Source organism: Arabidopsis lyrata (genome assembly GCF_000004255.2).
Source record: "Arabidopsis lyrata subsp. lyrata unplaced genomic scaffold ARALYscaffold_5, whole genome shotgun sequence".
NCBI lineage: Eukaryota > Viridiplantae > Streptophyta > Magnoliopsida > Brassicales > Brassicaceae > Arabidopsis > Arabidopsis lyrata.
This window is the reverse complement of record NW_003302551.1, coordinates 11,436,111-11,459,012: the sequence shown is the minus strand read 5'-3', so window position 1 is coordinate 11,459,012 and position 22,902 is coordinate 11,436,111. Positions and strand designations below refer to the sequence as shown.

The 22,902-nt window shown below is 39.7% G+C and overlaps 3 protein-coding genes and 1 long non-coding RNA gene across 5 annotated transcripts; 2 read left to right on the top strand and 2 right to left on the bottom strand.

Moving 5' to 3' along the window:
- Positions 1-417: 417 nt before the first annotated feature.
- On the top strand, positions 418-1,972 carry LOC9311763. The gene is made up of 5 exons (XM_021026166.1): positions 418-610; positions 711-913; positions 1,006-1,069; positions 1,519-1,585; positions 1,667-1,972. Exons 2-5 carry the CDS (start codon positions 847-849, stop codon positions 1,970-1,972), a joined length of 504 nt encoding a protein of 167 aa, XP_020881825.1. The 5' UTR covers positions 418-610; positions 711-846.
- Positions 1,973-3,247: 1,275 nt separating this feature from the next.
- LOC110228447 lies at positions 3,248-4,242 on the top strand. 2 transcript variants are annotated; one of them, XR_002331999.1, is made up of 3 exons: positions 3,248-3,529; positions 3,625-3,956; positions 4,044-4,242. It is a non-coding gene; the product is annotated as an uncharacterized LOC110228447 (long non-coding RNA). The 2 variants fall into 2 exon arrangements; XR_002331998.1 differs by lacking the exon at positions 3,248-3,529 and having other exon boundaries at positions 3,536-3,956.
- Positions 4,243-4,824: 582 nt separating this feature from the next.
- Positions 4,825-6,564, bottom strand: LOC9311762 (MATH domain and coiled-coil domain-containing protein At3g44790). The gene is made up of 4 exons (XM_002875648.2): positions 6,318-6,564; positions 6,070-6,236; positions 5,711-5,985; positions 4,825-5,518 (listed from the first exon to the last, which is right to left on the bottom strand). Exons 1-4 carry the CDS (start codon positions 6,425-6,427, stop codon positions 5,063-5,065), a joined length of 1,008 nt encoding a protein of 335 aa, XP_002875694.1. The 5' UTR covers positions 6,428-6,564; the 3' UTR covers positions 4,825-5,062.
- Positions 6,565-7,526: 962 nt separating this feature from the next.
- Positions 7,527-20,763, bottom strand: LOC110228516 (MATH domain and coiled-coil domain-containing protein At3g44790-like). The gene is made up of 4 exons (XM_021026165.1): positions 20,666-20,763; positions 20,413-20,561; positions 20,047-20,315; positions 7,527-8,000 (listed from the first exon to the last, which is right to left on the bottom strand). Exons 1-4 carry the CDS (start codon positions 20,761-20,763, stop codon positions 7,527-7,529), a joined length of 990 nt encoding a protein of 329 aa, XP_020881824.1.
- Positions 20,764-22,902: the final 2,139 nt, after the last annotated feature.

The window sequence follows — 22,902 nt, the reverse complement described above, 5'->3', positions numbered from 1 at the left end:
CAGGAAATGTGGGTATTGATAGCACTAAAAGATAGCGGTTTTTATGTCTCTGCTATGTTTGACTTGATCGTGATTTAAAGATAGCGTTTTTTGAATTGTAAACGCTATAGATGATTTAAGCGGGACATGCTGAAATTGACGCGGCCAATTTTCGGGTTACTAAAGTTTAATTCCCGCTATTGAATCTGTTAAGAAGGAAAAATGTGAAATTTTGGCTAAGGCAAAATAAATTAAAACAAGAAACATCACTTTTTCATTTTTTTCTTAAGGCAAAATAAACTTCTTCTCTCTCGATTTCTCTCGATTTCTCACAGTCAACAACACATCTCACTTGATTTCACTCGAATTCTCACAATCTGCAACTCAATCTCAGTCGATTTCTCTCGATCTCCAACAGGTATGTTCATATTCAATCGTAGCAAATCTGTCTTCGTCTCGTTCTCTGAATGTCAATCTCGATCCTCTTATGTGTAGTCTCAATCTGTATCAATTTCTCGTTCAATTCAGCATCTCGTTCGATTCAGTCTCTATTGTTTTTTCTTAATCTCAGTCTAGTACTTCGATCTCTGTCTCAATCCTTCATTGTCACTTTTCATCGATCTTCATCCGTGTAAGTCGAATTTGACATTTACGGTGACATTGTGTTTGGGTTTTGGGTATTTGTCTCATGTAAAGTTTTAATTTACATCGATGAATTTTTTCTTTTGCAGGAAGAGCTTGGTGAAACTTCTGTTGAAGGTTTAGGAGTTTCATTTTGATATATCAATTTTAATGTTTTGGTAAATAATTGATATCTAATTGATCTCTATGTGACTGTTCTTGACTTCTTGCAACTGAGTTACGCTCATGAGAATAACTGAGTTACATGTTTTGGCAAGATGTCGCTTGCCTGTGATCTTGTGGTGTCATCCAGGTAAAAATACACCGGTTGTGGTACTTCCATTTGTACTTCGTTTGTATAGCTTCCACATTTACATGTTGCTGTTTTTTTTGTCTTTATTGCAGGAAGTGGAGATGTGATTGCCCGCTCATCACAACCTTTATTTGGTTTGATGATGAACATGAGGAGGTATATCAAAGTTATTTTATGACCAGATTTTTCATGATAATTTAGTTTCTTATTTGGGTAGGAGAAAAAGATACTCGCTTGTTTCATATGTGCAAGGTGGTTAAATATTGATACTTTGTTTTGATCTCATAGGAAGCTTTATATCGTAGATGCAGTTTAAGTGTGTTCTTAGGTTCTTCTCTTTGGCAAAGTCTGCATTTTTTGTTTTGGACTGTTTTTTTTATTAGTGCGATTAACATAGACTTTCATGTTTTTACGGGAAGCAGCAAAGGAACAATGATTGTAGAGGAATGGGATTAGTATTTAGCCAAGTTTTGGCAAGTTGTACTGCCGAGTGAAAAAGACACACCTGAGGCTAACTCCGACCACATCCTGTAGATTTTGTAGAATGGAAGAAAAGTTCAATCCTTTTTGTAGAGTTTTAGGTCTTCATTATTATTTTTGTTCAGTCTTGATAAAGCTGTGGAGCTAAATTATCAGTGGATTGCATTTGATGATGTTTGTTACCATGTTCAGGTGAAATTTTTCACTCTTAAGATTTGTATAAGATCCATATGCTCTTGTTCAGTTTTCTGATTTTATGAGTTTGTTTGATAGGTGACAGTGAAGAATCCAAACCTCTTGTTGCTTGTGGTTTCGTTACCAAATCCACCACCTGAAGCAATGTCCTTTGATGGACTTCCATTAGGAGCTATAGAAGCCATTAAAGCTACTTACAGGACTGGTTTTCAAGAGGTTGAAGTATTGTCTCATATCACATGGAAACCCAAGTGGGGAATGATCTTCTCTGATATCAAAAAGAAAGTCAGCAGGAACTGCGAGGTCTCTCAGAGATCCACGATGGCTATTACAATTAGTTTAAGTGTCGAACGCTTTGTGTTTTCTTTTATTACATGCACTTGACTTTGTTTTCTTATGTTACTAATGGCATATATATGTTTTCTCTTGGTAAAAATATATATGAGAATGCAAACACAAATACACAAACTTAAAACATCTTAACTGGAATGATCATCCATCTCATGTGTTTTATGTCTCTTTGTATCCTAAAATCTTTCTATCTCTTGCTACCATTGGCTTCTTCGTATTGTAACACCCTGTGTAAACATATTCGTGTTTTGTAAGAAATGACAATGTCAATGGCCAAAAGAAAAAACTTTTAGGATTAATATTATCTCTTGGCAAAAATATAATTAATTATTTGGAAAAAAATTTAATTGGAAAAAATTGAATTAATTATTTTAAGGTATGTACTTTAGGTTTCAAGTTAAATGATTTTAAAGATTTTAAAGATTTTTAAAATGATTTTTGAATTTTGTAAAAGAAAAGTTAAATAAAAAAAGGAAATATAAACAAATATAACCAAATATCTCAAAAAGACATAAATATTTAATTATAATATTAATAATTACAAAATAATAACAAAGTTATAATTTTAAAGAGTTTAGGGTATAGAGTTTAGGGTTTAGGGTATGAAATGTATTGTTTAGGTTTTTGGATTATATTTGTTTGAAATAGTAATAATATTAATTATAACAAATAATAACATAAATAAAATTCATTTTTAAAAATATTTTAGGGTTTAGGGTTTAGGGTTTAGGGTTTAGGGTTTAGGGTTCAATGTTTTAAATAGTAGCTAATATTAATGATATAAAGTATACTATTATAACATAAATGAATTCTATCATTTTATTAATTATAACATCATTAATGTGTTTCAACAATATGATTTACACAATAAGAAGATTAGTGTACATGTATTCTAAGGCAATCATATGTGTTACCTTCACATTTCTAAAAACGCTGCAAAATATTTTTTTTAAATTGCGAAAAAATTATCTAATCATGTAAATAACTCATAAACATATTAATTCATCAATATATATTTTTTTAAAATTATATAAATAGTAAAAACACATTTTTATGCCTATAGACAAAATAAGCCAATCATAATGTTTCACTCGGATTGCTGATGTGGCGAGATCTCAGCCATTCATCGGATCTAATACTTGATCAATTTACTCAATCCAATCATAATGTTTCACTCGGATACATGACGTGGCGACATCTCAGCCTTTCAAAGGCTTTGGCGGCTGCATGTTTAAGGTAATCTCATCCGTTCATCGCTCAACAAAGGCTTTGGCGAGATTTTTTTTTTTTTTTTTTTTTTTGGGGGCTAAAGGCGAGATTCTCTTGAACCTTTCATCCTTTCCTGACATCGACTGAGACAAAATTCACAAGAAAATTAATTCAGATTAGGTCTTCTCTTTGGGCTAAAGGCGAGATTCTTCACTGCAAGAATCGCATCCTCTACCGAGCTGATGAAACCATTAGCTTCTTCTTCTCTCTGTTTCTGCAAATCAGACTCTTCCTCCAAGCTTCGCCTTTTGTTGTGTTTCTATCCAATTTTGACATATTTCGATTGGGAAGAATCATTCCGAGCCATGTCTCCGGCTAAAGGTACGATTTTGAATCATTACTTGAGCAAGATGATTTTGAATCCTTTAACTAGACTTCAGTTTGATGGAAACAGTATTAACTGGCTTCGATTAAAGTTTTCTAATCAATGGTAGTGGTGGTGGTGTGTGTTTGAGATCATCATGGATCTGCAAGAACGCATCTTGTAGAGCTAATGTGAATAAAGATGATTCCTTTTGCAAGAGATGTTCTTGTTGTGTTTGTCATAATTTCGATGAAAACTAAGACCCTAGTCTTTGGTTAGTTTGTGAGCCTGAGAAATCAGATGATGTTGAGTTATGTGGCTTATCTTGTCACTTGGAATGTGCTTTTAGAGAAAACAAAGTTGGTGTTACGAGTCTTGGTAATTTCATGAAGCTTGATGGATGTTTTTGTTGTTACTCTTGTGCAAAGTTTCTCAAATTCTTGGGTATAGTTTCTTCCTTTATGCCAAAGTTCTGATCTATCTGTAATTAGCTTTGTATAACTCAATGTGTGTGTGTGTGTATTGATGAAGGTGTTGGAAAAAGCAGCTTGTGGCAGCAAAAGAAGCAAGGCGGCGAGATGTATTGTGTTATAGGATTGATTTGAGTTATAGACTACTCAATGGGACTGTTAGGTTTTGTGAATTACATGAGATTGTAAGAGCTGCTAAGTCTATGCTTGAAGATGAAGTTGTATATTATTTCATGTAATAATGATAATAAAATATTGTATTTTTTATTTTTGATATGTAATTTTAATCCAAAAATCACAGTAAAGATGATTTAAATACAATTAAAATAATTAACAAAAATATAAATATTATAAAAATATAAATTATTGAAATAATTAATCAAATAAATATTGTAGAAAAATCAAATCATGAAAATAGGTACAACCCAATCATAACAATTATTACACGTTATTATAAATATTAATGATAGCAGTGTCATAACCGCTATCTTAGTTCAATTAACTATAGCACAACGAAAAACCGCTATCAAAAGTGTCCGATTTTCTATAACGGGCGATGTCAGAGCGCTTAAGGAAACGCTATGGTAGATGAATAATTGCGTCTTTCGGCCGCTATTAATACCCACATTTCCTGTAGTGATGGTTGCTTAGGAAAAGAAGTAGTAATAACCCACAACCCAAATCTGTTCCAGATACATTTGGTAGTCATAACCCTAATTAGTAAATCAATTAACCTCAGAGTTTTGCTTGAACTCTGCTTAAAAATACTTTCGTCAACCTAAAAAAGCCTTTTTGCAGAGGGGAATATTTTTTCCTTGATGAATAACCACACAAAAATAAACTCGGTTTAAGACCAAAGTACAATTATAAATGAACATTAAAAAGTACAATTAGTAGCTTAACCTTTCCCGGCGATGATCCGTTTACATAGTCACGAAAGACAACTAACAAAATCCTAGTCCTAGCGAGTCCTCTTAACAAAAAGATTAGTTTTTGACAAAATATATGAGCTTCCAATCGACAGAAGTCTCTCTAGCTTCCTGTGCTAACTCTGAAACCTACACTCATACCAACATACACCTAGCAGACAACATCATCCAACGTTAGAGGAGGAGCTCTGGCAGCGGCCAATACCTTTGTCTTCTCTTTCTCCAGCAAAGCTTCTATGTCTGAGCACTTTTGCTTTTCTTTCTCCAGTTGAGCTTCTATGTCAGAGCAATTCTGCTTGAAGACCTTCAGGTCTTCCTCTAATTCTTGCATCCGAGTCTTACCAATCTGCTCTTCCATCTTCTTTTCCTTTACTTCCTCCAGTTTATGCTCTAACCAATCCACCTTAAAGTCCGAATCTTTCAGGTATCTTAGTGCTTTCTCTGCTTGGCCCAGTTCATGAATGGAAATGTCTTTCAGTGGCTGGCACAAAGTCTCGATTATGTTGAGGAGGAGATTTATGCATAATGTCCTCATATGTTGGTTCATTACTCGAAACTCTAATGCCATGTCTGGGTGTCTTTCGAATATACGTTTCACGGATTCCGCCTGCAGTTGTAAAAAGAAATGAATAAAGTATAAACTCATATGTATACACATATCTATAAACTGAACGGTCTCATTGGTTTGAAACCGAGAGCTATCAGTATTGATCAAATATGTTCCTATCTAACGAAACGCTATTGGATGGAATTGGCAAGGACATTCTTAAAAAGTTTGAATCTTTATAAAACCTTTTACCTGTGAAGGAAGAACTTGAAACCCATTGACATCAATGCTTTCGTTTACCGAAACACCACCATCAATTAGCTTAATCCTTTTCAGAGGTTGAGCTACCTCTTGAGAATCCTCAGAAACATCTAATTTGCCAATAACTTGAAGAACATCAACCTCCGCAACAATCTTGACTTCATTGTTCACAAGAAATCCACCTTCTTTGTCATTAAGTTCGGAAAGGAGAAGCATTTTTTGATACCCACAGATAGTACGGTATTCATCTAACCATTCTTCTTTTTCTATAGACCACGAAAAGATAGAACTGATCTAACTCAAAACAAACACAAACACACATAAACAGAATTCACAAAAATAGAACTCACCTCCTCGTCGGGAGAGGTTGTCGGAGACTTGATTTACAACAGTGAGGCGAAATCTTATGTGTCTTCTCCATCCACAACCACAAGGCAAAGTTTTTAAAGTAGCAACCACCAGGAACAGAGACAAATAATTAGCATTCTTATATCCCTTAGGAGAGGCCACAAGACACCTGCAAGCAAAAAAATAAAACAATGGATGATTCTCTTCAACCTAAATTTGGACGAAAATAGACAAAGTAGTATTTTCTTACCATTTGCAGCCACCGACCACAAATTCATCAGAATCAATTGGCTTAGATTCCAAAGATGAGAAATTCTTAATCACCCAAGTGAATTTCTTATCAGCTTCTTCATTCCCCATTAAAGACTCCTCCTCCTCCTCACAAGTCACAAACCAAACTATCTGAAGAGGAGAAGCGTAACCCTAGAACCCCAGTGACACTGACTCGACGCTTGTGTCGCTTTGGACCTTTGGTCTTCTTTACTCATGGATTATGGACTTCGGCCCAATTTACCATTTCGACTCAATTTATCCTTCTTTACAATTTTTTTTTTTTTTTTTTTTTTTGAAAAATCGTTACAATTCTTTTGTAAATGCCAATTTAGAGGTTGATTAATTACAAAAATGCTATTTTTGCAATTGTTAGCGTTAATTCAGACAATACCTATAGGAGATATAAATAAGCCGGACTATTTCGGATGACATTTCAATCAATTTGAGAAGTATATGGTTAAATCAGGATATCACATTGCACAAAAGACTGAATCGGATAACCAAAGATGATGTCACGGACGAGACATTCAGCCACTCCTATCATTCTCTTGGAAATTAAAAATTCTTCCGAAGCTTACGATATTTTGCCTGACAAATCTTGAATGGTTGTGTTTTGGTGTCAGTAAATCTGGAAAACCGGGGTATTAATTAAGATGTTATTTTTGATGTGGCCGTGTATAAGAAGAAACCATAAATCATGTTATTTTTGAACCATTGTGCGAGCATTCTGTAAGAATTGGCTGCCAATCTTATGTTATATGAGTTGGATAGAGCTAGATCTGGAAAAATGTGCATGCATTACTATGTATGTTGTTGAATAATCGAGAGTACATCAACCTTAAGAGTTCTACTTGACTGTAATTAGGCTGCTGCATAATATATCTATTTGTAAGTGACTTACTGTGACCACTTGGTGCTGTTTAATTAAGAGTTACTCTCTACTTAGTAAAATTTTGACGGATTCATCAAAGTTAAGTTTTAATTAGCTTAATAAGCTAATATAAATACTGAATATTGCTAATTACACATTTGCCGGCAATAATCTGTCCTCTAAACAAAAAGATTAGTTCTTTAAAAAATATAGGAGATTCCAGTTTCAACAAAAGTCTCTCTAGCTTCCTATGCTAGGACTTTAATTTAGAAACCTAGACTCAAACGAACATAACACCTAGCGGAGCCTAAGTCATCAGACAAAATCATTCAACGTTAGAGGAGGAGCTCTGGCGGCGGCCAACACCTTTGTCTTCTCTTTCTCGAGTAGATCTTCTGTGTCCGAGCACTTTTTCTTCAAGTTCTTGAGTTCTTCCTTCTCTTTCTCCAGTAGATCTTCTATGTCAGAGCACTTCTGCTTGAAGACCTTCAGGTCATTCTCTAATTCTTGCATCCGAGACTTACCAATGTGCTCTTCCATCTTCTTTTCCTTTACTTCCTCCAGTTTACGCTCCAACCATTCCACCTTAAATCCCGAATTATTCAGGTATGTTAGTGCTTGCTCTGCTTGGCCCAAGTCATATATGGAAAGGTCTTGCAGTGACACACACATCGTCTCGATTAGGTTGAGGAGGACATTTATGCATGAAGTCCTCAATTGTTGGTTCTTTGCTCGAAACATTAATGCCATTTCTGGGTGGCTTTCGAAAATACGTTTCACAGATTCCACCTGCAGTTGTAAAAAAGGATGAATAAAGTATAAACTCATATGTATACACGTATCCATAAACTAAATGGTTGACAGTGAAGGTTCATTTTCAGATACACACAAAAAAAACTCATCTCTTGCTCCACAAGCAACAACAAAAAAGAAGCAAATGGTAACGTCTCCTAGGTTTGGAACCGAGGGTAATCAGTATTTATCAAATTAGTTCCTTTCTAACGAAACACTATTGGATCTTTATAAAACCTTTTACCTGTGTGTTGGTGTCGGATCCCGCACCAGAAGTACGAGACCAACCAAAGATTGCCGCGTAATCAGGATAATGGCCCGCAAAGGATGAAGCCCATTGGACCCGTGAGCCGAAGGAACGGTCGAAGTGGTTGTCACCATTTCAAGAATCCGAAGTGACTGCACTGTGACGCGAGTTCGGTATAGAAGACACGGGTAAGTCGGTTCAAGGACAATTGGGCCAAAAGAGGCGAGGCCCATGAAGATCAGAGTCAACTCAAATTCAAGCGTTGAGCCTTAAAGCCGAAGAATCAAAACGGACACATTTAAGAAGAAATAATTGTACTTAATTACTCATTTTAAATGTCGTTTAGCTATGTATAAATATAGAGGCCAATGGCCATGTAAAGGGGATCTTCCTCTAAAGAGAGAAATAATATAGCAATTCTCGTATCAATTTACAAGTTCTTACGTATTCATTTTTTGTCCCTCAAGAATAATCTTTCCCACTTAACAAAATACTTGAGTGTGTAAATCCGACATCCACATTTTGGCGCCGTCTGTGGGGACATCAGGATTCTTGAGTGGTCAGATTTCTTCTTTTCTACATTCCCGAGATAAGCGACAATGTCCGGAGGAGACGCCGTTGAGACATCATTGGCCGAAACCCTCAAAGCTATGCAGCAAACCATGTCGGACATATCACAAAAATTTTCGGATGTGGAGAAGGCCGTCGATACATTGCAAACATCCCAGGTATCTCTTAGTCAAAACGTCAATAATATACAAACTCGTGTTCGCTCTTTAAGTGCAGGAAACCCGGTGGGAACCCGAAGAGGGATATTCAACTCGCCAAGTTCCGCTGCACGAAATGAAACCAGCGGACAAACAACTCCCGGTGCTACTAATAATGTAGCTCAGACGTCGGAAGAAGAGATGCAGCTCGGGGATGAAGAACAACTTGCAGCTCAGTACGAGCAGGAGAACCTCGACCAGTTCGAGACCATGAGGAAGGTTAGCCAGGAATTAAAAGAAATGAAATCAAAATTTCATCAGGCTACAAGTTCGAAGCCAGACATCAATCGAGTCATTGAAGAAGCAAGGCGAACCCCTTTTATCCCGCGAATTGCAAGTTTGAGGATCAAAGATTCCCGGAAGCTCAAGTTGGACCCTTACAGCGGATTGGAGGATCCAAAAAGCTACCTTGCAGCCTTTCTGATCGCTGCAGGAAGAGTCGAGTTGGATGAAGCTGATGAGGACGCAGGCTATTGCAAGCTGTTTTCGGAGAATCTATGTGGCCAAGCTCTAATGTGGTTCACCCAATTAGAGCCGGGTTCGATCAGCAATTTCGACGAACTGTCAGCCGTGTTCTTAAAGCAATACTCTATCCTTATGGATAAAAGCGTTTCGGATGCCGATCTTTGGAACTTAACGCAAGGATCTAATGAGTCACTTCGAGTTTTCATCACCAAATTCAAAGGAGTGCTATCAAAACTCCCAAGAATCTCACAGCAATCAGCTTTATCTGCCCTACGAAAAGGATTGCGACATGATTCAAGGTTTAAAGAAGATTTAATACTTCATAAACCAGATACAATTCAGGATGCACTCTTCCGTGCAAACAATTGGATGGAGGTAGAAGACGAAAAAGAAAGTTTTGCCAAACGGAATAAACAAGAAAAGCCGGCAGTCACCATCCCTACCAAGAAGTTCGAGCCTAGAGAGAGCAAAGGACCAAGGAAGTTTGGGTCGCAACCCTTCAACAATTCCGTCGGGAAGCAATTCCAAGGGAAAGGAAGATCAAACACTTGGGTCCATGATGAAAGTCTATATTGCGACATTCATAAAGTAACCGGACATTTAACCAAGGATTGCAGCGTTCTTAAAAAGCACCTCGCAGAGCTTTGGGCTAGTGGTGATCTTTCTAAATTCGATATAAAAGATTTTGTGAAGGAATACCACGAAGCAAAGGAAAACTCCAAAGATCAAGATTCCAAAAGACCAAGGTTATCCAACGAGGAAGAACCAAGAAGTTCGAAGGGGAAGATCAATGTGATTCTAGGAGGTTCCAGATTTTGCGGAGATTCAATAAGTTCCATCAAAAAACATAGACGAAATGTCTTACTCAAAGCAAGCTTAAGTGAAGAAATTGATTTTCAAGGTGCTTCAATATCATTTAACGAAGAAGAGACGCGGCATCTCGAAAGACCGCATGACGATGCTCTAGTCATTACTCTTGACGTCGCAAACTTCGAAGTATCAAGGATCCTTATAGATACAGGCAGTTCGGTCGACTTGATCTTTTTAAGTACTCTAGAGAAAATGGGAATCAGCCGAGGAGACATAGTAGGACCTCCGTCTCCATTAGTTGCATTCACAAGCGAATCAGCCATGTCTCTCGGGACAATCAAGCTACCGGTCCTTGCCAAAAAAGTATCGAAAATTGTGGACTTCGTCGTCTTCGATAAGCCCGCAGCTTACAACATCATCCTTGGGACTCCCTGGATTTATCGAATGAAAGCAGTTCCCTCTACATACCATCAATGTATCAAATTTCCAACATCAAATGGGGTGGAAACAATTCGGGGAGACCAAGAAGCTTCACGGACTTGTTACTTAGCTAGCCACCGTATGAAGATTCAATAGCAACTAACGAAGCCCGCAAAAGAAGGACTAAAAATAAAATTTCCTAGTGGGCAGAAGAAGGAGGATGTAGTAGTCGAAGTGGTACTGGAAGAAGACAAGCCGGACCGGAAAATTAGAATTGGAGCAACTTTGACTGGCCAAATAAAAGAAGCTTTGATCGAACTCTTAAGGAAAAACAAAGCGTCGTTTGCATGGTCAGCAGCGGACATGCCGGGCATAAATCCGATTATAATTTGTCATGAACTAAACGTAGATCCAAGCTTCAAACCGGTGAAACAAAAAAGAAGAAAGCTTGGAGTGGAGCGGGCAAAAATAGTAAACGACGAAGTGGATAAACTCTTGAAGATAGGGTCCATAAGAGAAGTGCAATATCCGGAGTGGGTAGCAAACACTGTCGTTGTCAAGAAAAAGAATGGGAAAGATAGGGTTTGCATCGATTTTACAGACCTGAATAAAGCATGTCCTAAAGATAGTTTCCCACTCCCGCATATAGATCGACTTGTAGAGTCCACCGCTGGAAATGAGCTGTTAACGTTCATGGATGCCTTCTCGGGTTATAATCAGATAATGATGAACCCCGAAGATCAAGAAAAGACGTCATTTATCACAGATAGAGGTATCTACTGTTACAAGGTAATGCCTTTTGGTTTGAAAAATGCAGGAGCAACTTACCAACGATTGGTGAACAAAATGTTTCACAATCACCTCGGGAAGACTATGGAAGTCTACATAGATGATATGTTGGTTAAATCATTGAAGAAAGAAGATCATGTTAAACATTTGAAGGAATGTTTTGATATTCTCAATAAATATCAAATGAAGCTGAACCCGGCGAAATGCACATTTGGAGTCCCATCCGGAGAATTTCTTGGCTATATCGTGACAGAAAGAGGGATTGAAGCCAATCCAAATCAAATTAACGCCTTTCTGAACATGCCATCTCCAAGAAACTTCAAAGAAGTACAACGGTTGACTGGGCGAATTGCGGCTTTGAACCGTTTTATCTCGAGGTCAACAGATAAGTCGTTGCCTTTCTACCAAATTCTAAAAGGGAACAAAGGATTCCTTTGGGATGAGAAGTGTGAAGAAGCTTTTGGGCAGCTTAAGGCATACTTAACCACTCCACCTGTACTGTCCAAACCGGAAGTAGATGAAAAACTTTACTTGTACGTATCAGTTTCAAACCACGCGGTTAGTGGAGTCTTGGTTCGGGAAGACCGTGGGGAGCAGAAACCAATTTACTACGTGAGCAAGTCAATGACCGATCCGGAAACCAGATACACAATGATGGAAAAACTCGCACTCGCGGTGGTAACTTCGGCTCGGAAGCTGCGTCCATATTTTCAATCCCATCCGGTTGAAGTATTAACTAACCAACCACTCCGAACAATACTTCATAGTCCAAGTCAGTCCGGACGTTTGGCGAAATGGGCGGTGGAATTAAGCGAGTACGACATAGAGTTCAAAAGCCGGGTCAGTATGAAGGCTCAGGTCTTAGCAGACTTCCTGACCGAACTACCAATACCTGGAACGATAGAGCAACCGGAGAACCAAACTTGGAAATTACACGTAGACGGGTCTTCAACAAAACAAGGATCCGGAGTGGGAATCAAGTTGGAATCTCCAACATCGGAAATTCTAGAACAGTCATTCCGATTGTTATTCAAAGCCTCCAACAACGAGGCAGAATACGAAGCCCTTATTGCCGGACTTCGACTAGCACAAGGAGTTGGAGCTAAGGAAATATTGGCTTATTGCGATTCGCAATTAGTAGTTAACCAATTTAATGGAGACTATGAGGCTAAAGATTCAAGAATGGAGGCATACCTCGAAGTGGTGAAGGATCTATCTAAAAATTTCTCGAAATTTGAATTAATCCGTATACCTCGGGGAGAGAATACAACTGCAGATGCACTTGCCGCATTGGCGTCAACATCAGATCCTGAGTTAAAGAGAGTTATTCCAGTAGAATGCATCTCGGAGCGAAGCATTCAAGACAGCAAGGAAACCCTCGTCGTTACAAGGTCTCGAGCAGCGGCACGCGACCGTGGCGAACCAGAGATCGAACCGCCACCCAACAAACGAAGAAAGTCAAAGGGATCAAATACATCTAACAAGGAACCCGTTGTCCTAGCTGAAGAAATGATTCCAGAAACGATGTTAGAAACCAAGCCATTACTCGAGGAGAATATTCTTGAGCCAAACGAACATCCCGAACCAGAGCCACGGATATTTCACAAAGCTGATCAAATTCCGGCTAAAGACTGGGAGGCTGACTGGAGGGAGCCAATAAAGCACTACATCACGACAGGCGAGCTCCCAAAGAATAAATGGCAGGCCAGGAAAATGAAAGTCGTTAGCGCAAAATTTTGCCTATCAAAAGATGCGTTATATAGGCGAGGTGTTAGTGACCCTTACCTATTATGCATTTTTGGGCCCGAAGTCGAAATCGTCATGGGCGAAGTGCATGAGGGATTATGTGGAAGTCATTCATCAGGAAGAGCTATGGCTTTTAAAGTTAAAAGAATGGGGTACTTTTGGCCCACTATGATCACAGATTGTGTTAAGTTCGCCCAAAGATGCAAGCGCTGCCAACTCCATGCGCCATTAATCCATCAACCGTCGGAGTTATTCTCCTCCATTTCCGCCCCATACCCGTTTATGAGGTGGTCAATGGACATCATCGGACCATTGCACAAATCAACTCGAGGTGTACAGTACCTTTTAGTCCTCACGGACTACTTTTCGAAATGGATTGAAGCTGAGGCGTATGTTGGTATCAAGGATTCGGCGGTGAAGACCTTTATTTGGAAAAACATTATATGTCGACATGGAGTTCCGTACGAAATAGTCACTGATAATGGACCGCAATTCATTTCACACGAGTTTGATGCCTTTTGTGCGGACTTGGGAATTAATGTTAGTTATTCTACTCCAAGATATCCGCAAGGAAACGGTCAAGCCGAAGCCGCGAACAAGACGATATTAAGCAATCTCAAGAAACGCTTAAGTCATCTAAAGGGAGGATGGTATGAAGAACTCCAACCCGTCCTGTGGGCTTATCGTACAACCCCTAGGCGACCTACAGGAGAAACTCCATTCTCTTTGGTTTATGGCATGGAAGCGGTAGTACCAGCTGAACTTAATGTGCCCGGACTTCGTCGAACAGAAGCACCGTTAAATGAGGAAGAAAATTCAGCAATGCTTAACGATTCACTGGATACCATAAATGAAAGGCGTGATCAAGCTCTAATTCGGATCCAGAATTACTAACAGGCAGCAGCCCGGTATTACAATTCTAAAGTTAAAAGTAGGCCGTTCTTCCTGGGAGATTACGTATTAAGACGCGTCTTTGACAATAAAAAAGAAGAAGGTGCTGGAAAACTTGGTATTAATTGGGAGGGACCTTACATTATTACCGAGGTGGTTCGAAACGGCGTTTATAGGTTAAAAGACCTAGAAGACAATCCAGTCAAGCGACCTTGGAATGTGATCAACTTAAAGAAGTTTTATGTTTAAAAGCCACATGCATTGTTTATGTACATGAACTACGATTTGGCTTGATCCCGAAATGGGTACGTAGGCAGCTCGAAAACGAGTTCAGCTATTAATAAAATTTTTGTTTTATTTCTTTATTAAAGGAAGAAGGTTCGGCTATGCGAACATATAAGAGATTGGAAATAAAGCGTTTATTCAAAAAAAAAAAAGGGCGAAGTGTCCCTCATCGTACACTTTGAACTACGAAATCCTCGTTGACGAGCAGAACACTTCAATTCCTTGACCAGCAAGATCGAGGATTGGCATCATGCAGTCCGGAATTCGAGCAAAGTCAGAGATTCCAAGCTCAATCCACTCTCCGGGGTGAGATTCAAGGATGTGAAGATTTCTTGACACCGTAGTAAGCCTGCGTTGCATCCGGTTAATCCTCTTCCGGAGCCTCCTCTTTTCCGACGTAGGCTTCCGGTGTTGAAGTTCAAGTGCCTCTATGAATGCCGTCGCTGTTCCTTGGTCTCTGATTGGGAGATCCCTGATCAAAGCACATGGGGCTCGGATCTGAGATCTCGAGAGGCCGCGAAGTGGGGAAGGCTGCCTGTTTGGCTCATTTGAAACATCTTCATCCATCATTCCGATTCTGGAGAAGTCGGGCATAGATTCTGAACAGCGAAGATTGAACTCCATACCTGCTAAAATGAAAAGAAGGATGAGAAGTAAAGGAAAATCGAACCTATAATTTATAGGAACCCCATATCCTTAGCAAGCTGCGGATTTTATCCAAGGAATGGAGTGATTCACGGAGAGATTTATGCCCTCGAATGGATCCTGCATTAAAGGACGCATCTCCAAGAATATTTGGAAAGAAAGGAAAGTTGCAAATATTTCCATAAATAAAAAGGGCCGAAGCCCATTACGAGTTTTCTAAAAAAAAAAAAAAGAGAGAAAAGTGAGGAAGTTAAAGAACATTTATGGGAGAGGCTCAGGAACAGACTCCTTCATCGCCGGTTTAGATTCCGAAGTGGACGCCTTGTTCGTGGCATCCACTTCGAAACGATCTCGAACGCGTTTCCGGCAGTTGCTGGCCTCCTCCTCCAAGTCCCCTTCCTCTTCACTATCGCAGACAGGGGCGTTCACGGGACCCGGGACTCCTCTAGCGCGGAGATACATCCGAAGCATCTTCGGGATCTCAGCAACGGAGTCAAAGTTCCGCCACTCCCATTGAAAGGGATCGCTCTCCAGGGCCCGTATCTTCCTTTCCACCCGGGCGATGCGAGCCTCGAGCGTCTGCTTTTTGAGTCCCAGCCGCTGCCTCTCTTCACACAAGCAACGGTGCTTGTCGACGACCTAGCATAAAAATGAGTGAATAAGGCAAAACGAAAAAGTTTTTAAGTCAAAAAAAAAAAAAAAAACTTCACCTTGTCGATGAAGTCGCAGGCCTCTTTCTTCTCCTTTGAAGGGAAGTGAAAGACGGCGTGAGGAAAAAGAACGCCAGCCGGTTCAAATCCGTCGCCGGACAAGAAAAGTGGGCTGCCGGGAGCGATGGGGGCTACTTCTTCGTTTTCCATTCTTAAAATATTTCTCAAGCGAGATTCTATAGTCATGTTTAATAAAGCCTAGAGGTAAGTAAGCCTTTATTTATAATGATTTAGGGTTTGTCTTGGAACCACAAATCCATTAATGGTAGCGTTTCCGAGTGGGTTAAACCATTTTTGGAAAATCGAGAAAAGGCAATTATTACATTAAAAGACGAGCCGTTCTCTTTAAGAAGGGAAAAAGCAACCGTCACATCAACTGCAAAAGTTTCTAAGGCCCAAGCCCAACAAGTTTACCGAGTTGACTAAACCCGAAGTGGGGAACTCGCTTTAAGCCGAGCTCAGCTCTCGCATTTTAAAGAGAAAGGTCTGATCAGCCTAAAAATCTCGAAAGCATTGCCACAAGGCCACAAAAGGTTAAGAGCGGACTTTGCAAACCCGCATATAATTTTAACCAAACTCCCTTGGGCCACAACCTAGAAAGGTTTAAAAGCCTCCTCAGGCAAATATCTTGTTCGAAAGAAACAATAAAGCCTCCTTAGGCCAAAATAAATTAAGTCTTAAAAATAAAGGGACAATCCCCAATTTAAAGTGGACACAGCCACTACGGAGCAGCAGCCACCTCGGAATCCGGCTCGACAGTCGAAGCTTCATTCGCGTCCTTGGCAGCTGCTTGATCAGATGAAGCTCCTTGACCACCCTCCGCGGTACAACCAACCTCCGGAGTGACCTCCGATACTGTAGGAGCTACGGGCGGGACAACGTCCTCCGCCTCACTTGAGCCTAGGAATAATAATTCCAGTCAGTCAAAGGTGCAAGAAAAGGAAAGGTAATAAATATCAGGAGCCAAGCATTACCTGCCCAATCTAAACCCGATTCACTGATAGGAGGTGATTCAGTAAAGAATGCCTCGAAGTCAAGCGGGTTGAAGACCGAAGTGGGAAGAGCTGCTAAGCGACTCCGTTTTTCAGAAAGGTTAGTCGACAGCTCGGTCCTTTCTTGCTCCTCGGAGAAATCAGCTTCATGGATTTGGTCCAGCAGAATCAAGTTGCTTTCGTGCTCCTTGATGTCTGACTCCAAGTCCGACCTAGCTTTCTCGGTTTGCATGAAGCGAATGGCCCCTTGGATCAATTCCATCCCGCGTCCCTTAACTTCCTTTCTGGCCTTCGATGCCGACCTTGCCAACTCAGAATCACGCAACTTGGCTAGCGCCTTGTACTTCGCGTCAAGCTCAATAAGTTGGTTGTTCAGGGTGTCGGCGGTTGATTCGGATTCGTGAAGTCTACCCTGAACACCAGACAGTTCGTCTTGGAGTTTGTAATTCCGGTCATAATAGTCTTGCAGTTCCCCCTTTACCTGCGCCAACTCCGACGTCAACCTATCGACCTTATCCTCCAGATCGTGCTTAGAGCCATCAGAAGAGTTGAGGTCAGCCTCAAGAGCTGAGAATTTCTTCTTCCACATGTCAATCTCCTTCTCCCGTCCGATGACCAACCCTTCGTAATGTTCGATCATGTCGTTAAATTCGCTCTGGGCCTGGCATTATACATGAACCAAGGATGGTGAGCCAGTTCGCAGAATGGCAATGCAAAAAAAAAAAAAAAAAAACGGAACTAACCCGAGATGAGTGGTAAGCGTGAAGCAAATAGCGTTCACGAATTGCAGGGCGCCATTTGTTGAAATCTGGCAAGATCGAACCCGAACGGGTCTTGAAGCATCGGAAGACGCTGCCTTCTGTCTCCATAGCTGCGAGGAAGGAAGAATTGTAAAAATTGGAATTTTAATAAAGACAAAAAGTTGAAGTATGTAAATCACCAAACCTGAAAGTGATTTGACTTGAGGGACAAGAGCAGGTTTTAACCTCGAGGAAGCATCTCGAGATTCAGAGTCTCCCTTTTTCGGAGACGCACTCCGAGCAGTCTTTCCACTATCAGGTTGGGAGGAGGAAGACATATCAACCGGACGTGGAGGACCCATTGGTTCAGGAGGAGGAGATGATCGAGGTGAGCGGTCAGTCCGGGCCCTCGACTTTTCCCTCTACGGAGAAGAATCGCTGCGAGAGGATTTGTCTCTCTTCCGGCGAACCAAGTTCTTAATTGGCTCGTTACTAAAATCATCTCGGGGAGGACGAGGTGAATCACGGCGAGGAGATTGAACCCTCCGAGGAGAACGTGAGTCGCGACGATCGCGACGAGGAGTTAATCTGAAGGAAGCGACAAATCGAGCTCCCTCGGTGCTGCCATCATCAACCAGCAAGGTTCTACTGTAGTCCTTCTTGTCTATAGAAGTCGCGAGGAACTTTTTCTTCTCCTCGCAAGCCTCAGCCATCGGCTTGGAAAGCAACTTACGCTTGGCCGCAAGGGCCCGAGATGACATTCCTTGAGTTGAAGGAGGGGGAGGAATTTGGTGAAGATGACCAGGCGGACTCATCCTGAGTCTGTGGTTAGCTTCCAGGAATCGTTCAAGAGTGAAGGAATTCCAAAAGGTTTCCCCTTCAAGAATTATTTTGAAGAATTCGATGAACTCTTCAGATGGGAGGTTGGAAGCGATGAAAGTTGCGAAATGAAACAACGGTGTTAGTCAATAAAGATAAAGAAACAACCGGGAAAGATACGGGCAACCTAATCACTACCGGGTTTCGCAGACCACTTCGAAGGGAGAAAATCAGCGAGATTTCCAATCGAAGCGGGGGTTTTCTTAATTAGAAACCAAGGATGATGCCAATTTTCATCCTTGTTCGGAAGATGTGAAATGATGTTCCTGTTGGCATTAGGATATGCTGAGAAATATCCCGTTTTCTTCGATGAACTTCTCACGCTCAGAAGCTCATTAAGTTCAGCAACTCCGATAACATAACCGGCCTCCGCCGCGACTGTTATAATTCCAAGAATAGTACGGAGAAGATTGGGGGTTAATTGAGGAAGAGCGATTTCAAGAGCCGCTAGATATAAAATTAGGGCTTCGGGAAGAGGAAAGGTCAGCCCGCAACCCTTGAAATAAATCTCATACACACAGAAGTAACCATCGCGATGGTTCTCTGGAGATTCTGTGGGGGAGGCTATTTGTGCTTCCGCCATAATTTCCGGCGGGATCCGGCAAAGCTCTCTCAATCGCTCGAGGGATTGAAGAGTACAAGTGGACCTATAGTGCGGACCGGCAATGTCACCAGGGCGGGTGCACTCGTCATTACTAGAACGCCTCTCGTCAAAAGACGGAGACTCGGGTCTATCGGAATCAGAAGTCATTGGTAAGAAAGAAAAATTCAAGATCCGGCGAAGAAGGGTTTTGGTGAAGGAACGAAGAGAGAGGTTTTGATTAAAGTACAAAAGTAAAAGAAGAGAGTAATGGTGAAAAGAAGTTACCTCAAGCTAATGATGAAACCGCCTCGGGAGTCGTGTGGGAAGTGGGAAGGTTTTTCCCGTTTTAATAGTAATTAATCAATATACGGTCATAATGATGACAGATGTCACTCGGTTAAAAATGGCTAGTGCCAAAATTAAAGGAGTGATGAGATTTTCGGCGGGAAATCAGAAAGATTCTCGAGCGCAATCTTTGGCCACTTGAGCATTTAAAGTCCTCCGAATTGGAATAACACTTCGAAGAACTTGGGGGGCTAATTGTTGGTGTCGGATCCCGCACCAGAAGTACGAGACCAACCAAAGATTGCCGCGTAATCAGGATAATGGCCCGCAAAGGATGAAGCCCATTGGACCCGTGAGCCGAAGGAACGGTCGAAGTGGTTGTCACCATTTCAAGAATCCGAAGTGACTGCACTGTGACGCGAGTTCGGTATAGAAGACACGGGTAAGTCGGTTCAAGGACAATTGGGCCAAAAGAGGCGAGGCCCATGAAGATCAGAGTCAACTCAAATTCAAGCGTTGAGCCTTAAAGCCGAAGAATCAAAACGGACACATTTAAGAAGAAATAATTGTACTTAATTACTCATTTTAAATGTCGTTTAGCTATGTATAAATATAGAGGCCAATGGCCATGTAAAGGGGATCTTCCTCTAAAGAGAGAAATAATATAGCAATTCTCGTATCAATTTACAAGTTCTTACGTATTCATTTTTTGTCCCTCAAGAATAATCTTTCCCACTTAACAAAATACTTGAGTGTGTAAATCCGACATCCACACTGTGAAGGAAGAACTTGAAACCCATTGACATCCATGGTTTGCAAATGACTAGACGCTGCACCATCATCATTTAGCCTTATCCTTTTCAGAGGTTTAGTTACGTCTTGAGATCCCTCTAAAACATCTAAATTGCCAATAACTTGAAGAACATAAACCTCCGCAACAATCTTGACTTCATTTTTCACAAGAAATCCACCTTCTTTGGCATTAAGTTTGGTAAGGGATATCATTTCTTGATATCCGTGGAGAAAATTTTTGCGATCTAACCAGCACTGTGTTTGTCCTGTAGATCACGAAGAGTCAAAACAAACACATTCATACAAAAATAGAAATCACAACCATACGTAACTTTCGTTTGTCCAAAGCCTTATAGAACTCACCTCGTTGTTGGGAGAGTTTCTCGGAGACTTGATTTACAACAGTTAAGCGATAATTTATGAGTCTATTCCATCCACCATGCAAAGTTTTGAAACCAGCAACAACCAGAAAGAGAGCCAAATAATTAGCATTTTGATACCCCATAAGAAACCTGCAAGCAGAAACACCACCGAAAACAATAGAGATGTTCTCGTAAACCCTAAAATTGGACCCAAAAAAAACATTATATATATAACAAAGTTGTCTTCTTCTTACCATTTGCAGCCACCGAACACGAATTCATCAGAGGAAACTGACTTCGATCCCAAAGATGAGAAATTCTTAATCACCCAAGTGAATTTCTCATTCCCCATTGAAGAACGATAACCAAACTATCAAAGCTTGAAGGCGACCAACGAAACCCTATAACCCTACCGTCACTGGCACTGTTGTGTCGACCAGTTTTGCGTCGCTGGTCTTCTTCATTTATTGGTTATGAGCTTCGGCCCAATGTACCACTTCGGCCTAGTTTAACATAAGTTTTGTGGTTGGTTTGGAAATACAGTATTCTACATACATGTTTTACAAAATTTAAAGTCATTCCTATTTTATGGTATTTAGAATATTAAAATCTACTAAATTCAAAATACATAATCTATATTTTATTCTTTGTTCTACGAACTTTAGAATACACTTTCTAACATCTATCCATATTCTAAAAATGTTAGAAAATCAAAAATCGTATTCTTAAGTTTTTCCAATATTCTATAAAAATTAGAAAATACATACATTCTATCTAATTTAGACTTCTTTCTAATAAGAGAAATTAGTAAAATTATGAGCTAGAGGTTCCGTTTGGCAAATATTCCGACCATTTATACGTAGTAACTGATCCATTCACTGACATTGATTGCTTATTATTGTTGTTTTAGTCCTTACTCTTGCTGTGTATACCTCTAACAAAATTGAATCCTTCTGATGGTGATGTGTGCTACAGAGATGGTAAGAGAAATCAAAGCGAGGGAGACAGAGAGAGATAAATTGTTTTGGAGTTATTTGAGAGAAGAGAAAATGATAAAAGCTTAGTGAAGAAGAAGAATAGAGGAACGACGAAATCGAAAAAGTGATGAACCACGGCTCCAAGTAAAAGAAGTAAAAGAATATTGATTTGCCCTATATTTTTGTCCAAGAAAAGTTAAGAAAATATAAAAATTAAATTGATTTAGGAAAATTTTTGTATAGTTTTGTTAGATTTTAAGAAGTTGGGGATGATGGGATTTAAATTCTATTAAAGCATATGTCGCCAATCTTGGTCATAAAATGCATATATGAATAAATATTTAAATATTTGTCCTTTATTTCTAATTTTTTTTTAAAAAAGAATCTCATAAAATTTAAGTGTTAAATTTTATTATCTGGAGAATTTTGGCTAACAATAATCTATAAAGATTATAAATACATGAGCAAATTGGCTGGGAGACAATGGATGAGATGAAAATTAGTTTTTTGATAAATCCATTCATAGCCCAAAACAATGGAAATATTAGCCACTTTTTTTGTACAATTTAACCCTACGTGCCTGACCATTTCGATTTGTATTCGGCCCATTACATGAGACAAAGATGGATTTTGTTGTCGTTTGGGAAAGCGTGTTTTTTGAACTCTGGAAACCTAGATGGTCTATAGATATTATTGTTTTCGTTCGTTTTTCATGACTTTGGCCTTTGGGTGTCTACTTATGTTAATGGCGCTCCATTTTTCTTTTAAAATGTTTCTTTATATCTTCCTCTCTCTTTTATCCTCTTGAATTACCAAGTATGATCGAGTTTTTGGAATTTGTCGTTATTGTCATGCATGTTTCGTAATTGATTGTCATTTATTAATGAGTTATCACGTTTCTTGTTGAACTACAACTACTGGGAGAGGAACTCAAAAAAAGCAACTAGAGGCTGAAACCAAAAATACGATAAGTAGATACATAATTTCGAGTGTGATCAGAAACCGAAACAAATCTACAGCACTTTGACCAATCATTACTCCTCCACTTTCTACTGATGATTAGCACGAATATCTCAAATGCATTATCATCCTCCATAAATTCTCGCACTGCAGTCTTCTTTTGTATACTGTTCAGTATAACAGTGTTAATGGAAATAGCTCCTCTAAATAAAGGAGATTTCATTTTCATATCTAAATTCACCAATATGTATAGTTCTCGTCACCAGTCTCGGATTTGCTACAGACGAAAGAAATTGTTTGATAGTGTTATAATGGTTTTGCCCAAGAAATCGACTACACTATATTACGTGCATAGCAAAATTTTAGACCCTTTTTTTTTTTATAATTCTTTCGAACTTCAAACCCATTTGTTCGTCGTCTTGGATAGAGAACCCTATTGTTTCTTAGCTAAATTTTTTTTTTTGGTAAAAGGTGAAGTATTTATACCATTTTCAATTTTGCGACAGCGAATACAGAGGTAACAAAGAAGAAACGGAAACCAAAAACTACACACT

Excerpts from the sequence above, each read along its gene's own strand:
- LOC110228516 (XM_021026165.1), bottom strand. The coding sequence starts at position 20,763 with ATGGGGAATGAGAAATTCACTTGGGTGATTAAGAATTTCTCATCTTTG. Across the intron at positions 20,562-20,665 it reads GTGTTCGGTGGCTGCAAATG|GTTTCTTATGGGGTATCAAA; the intron begins GTAAGAAGAAGA and ends TTCTGCTTGCAG. Across the intron at positions 20,316-20,412 it reads GAAACTCTCCCAACAACGAG|GACAAACACAGTGCTGGTTA; the intron begins GTGAGTTCTATA and ends CGTGATCTACAG.
- LOC9311762 (XM_002875648.2), bottom strand. The coding sequence starts at position 6,427 with ATGGGGAATGAAGAAGCTGATAAGAAATTCACTTGGGTGATTAAGAAT. Across the intron at positions 5,986-6,069 it reads CAACCTCTCCCGACGAGGAG|AAAAAGAAGAATGGTTAGAT; the intron begins GTGAGTTCTATT and ends CGTGGTCTATAG. Across the intron at positions 5,519-5,710 it reads TTCAAGTTCTTCCTTCACAG|GCGGAATCCGTGAAACGTAT; the intron begins GTAAAAGGTTTT and ends TTACAACTGCAG.
- LOC9311763 (XM_021026166.1), top strand. The coding sequence starts at position 847 with ATGAGAATAACTGAGTTACATGTTTTGGCAAGATGTCGCTTGCCTGTG. Across the intron at positions 914-1,005 it reads GATCTTGTGGTGTCATCCAG|GAAGTGGAGATGTGATTGCC; the intron begins GTAAAAATACAC and ends TCTTTATTGCAG. Across the intron at positions 1,586-1,666 it reads ATGTTTGTTACCATGTTCAG|GTGACAGTGAAGAATCCAAA; the intron begins GTGAAATTTTTC and ends TTTGTTTGATAG.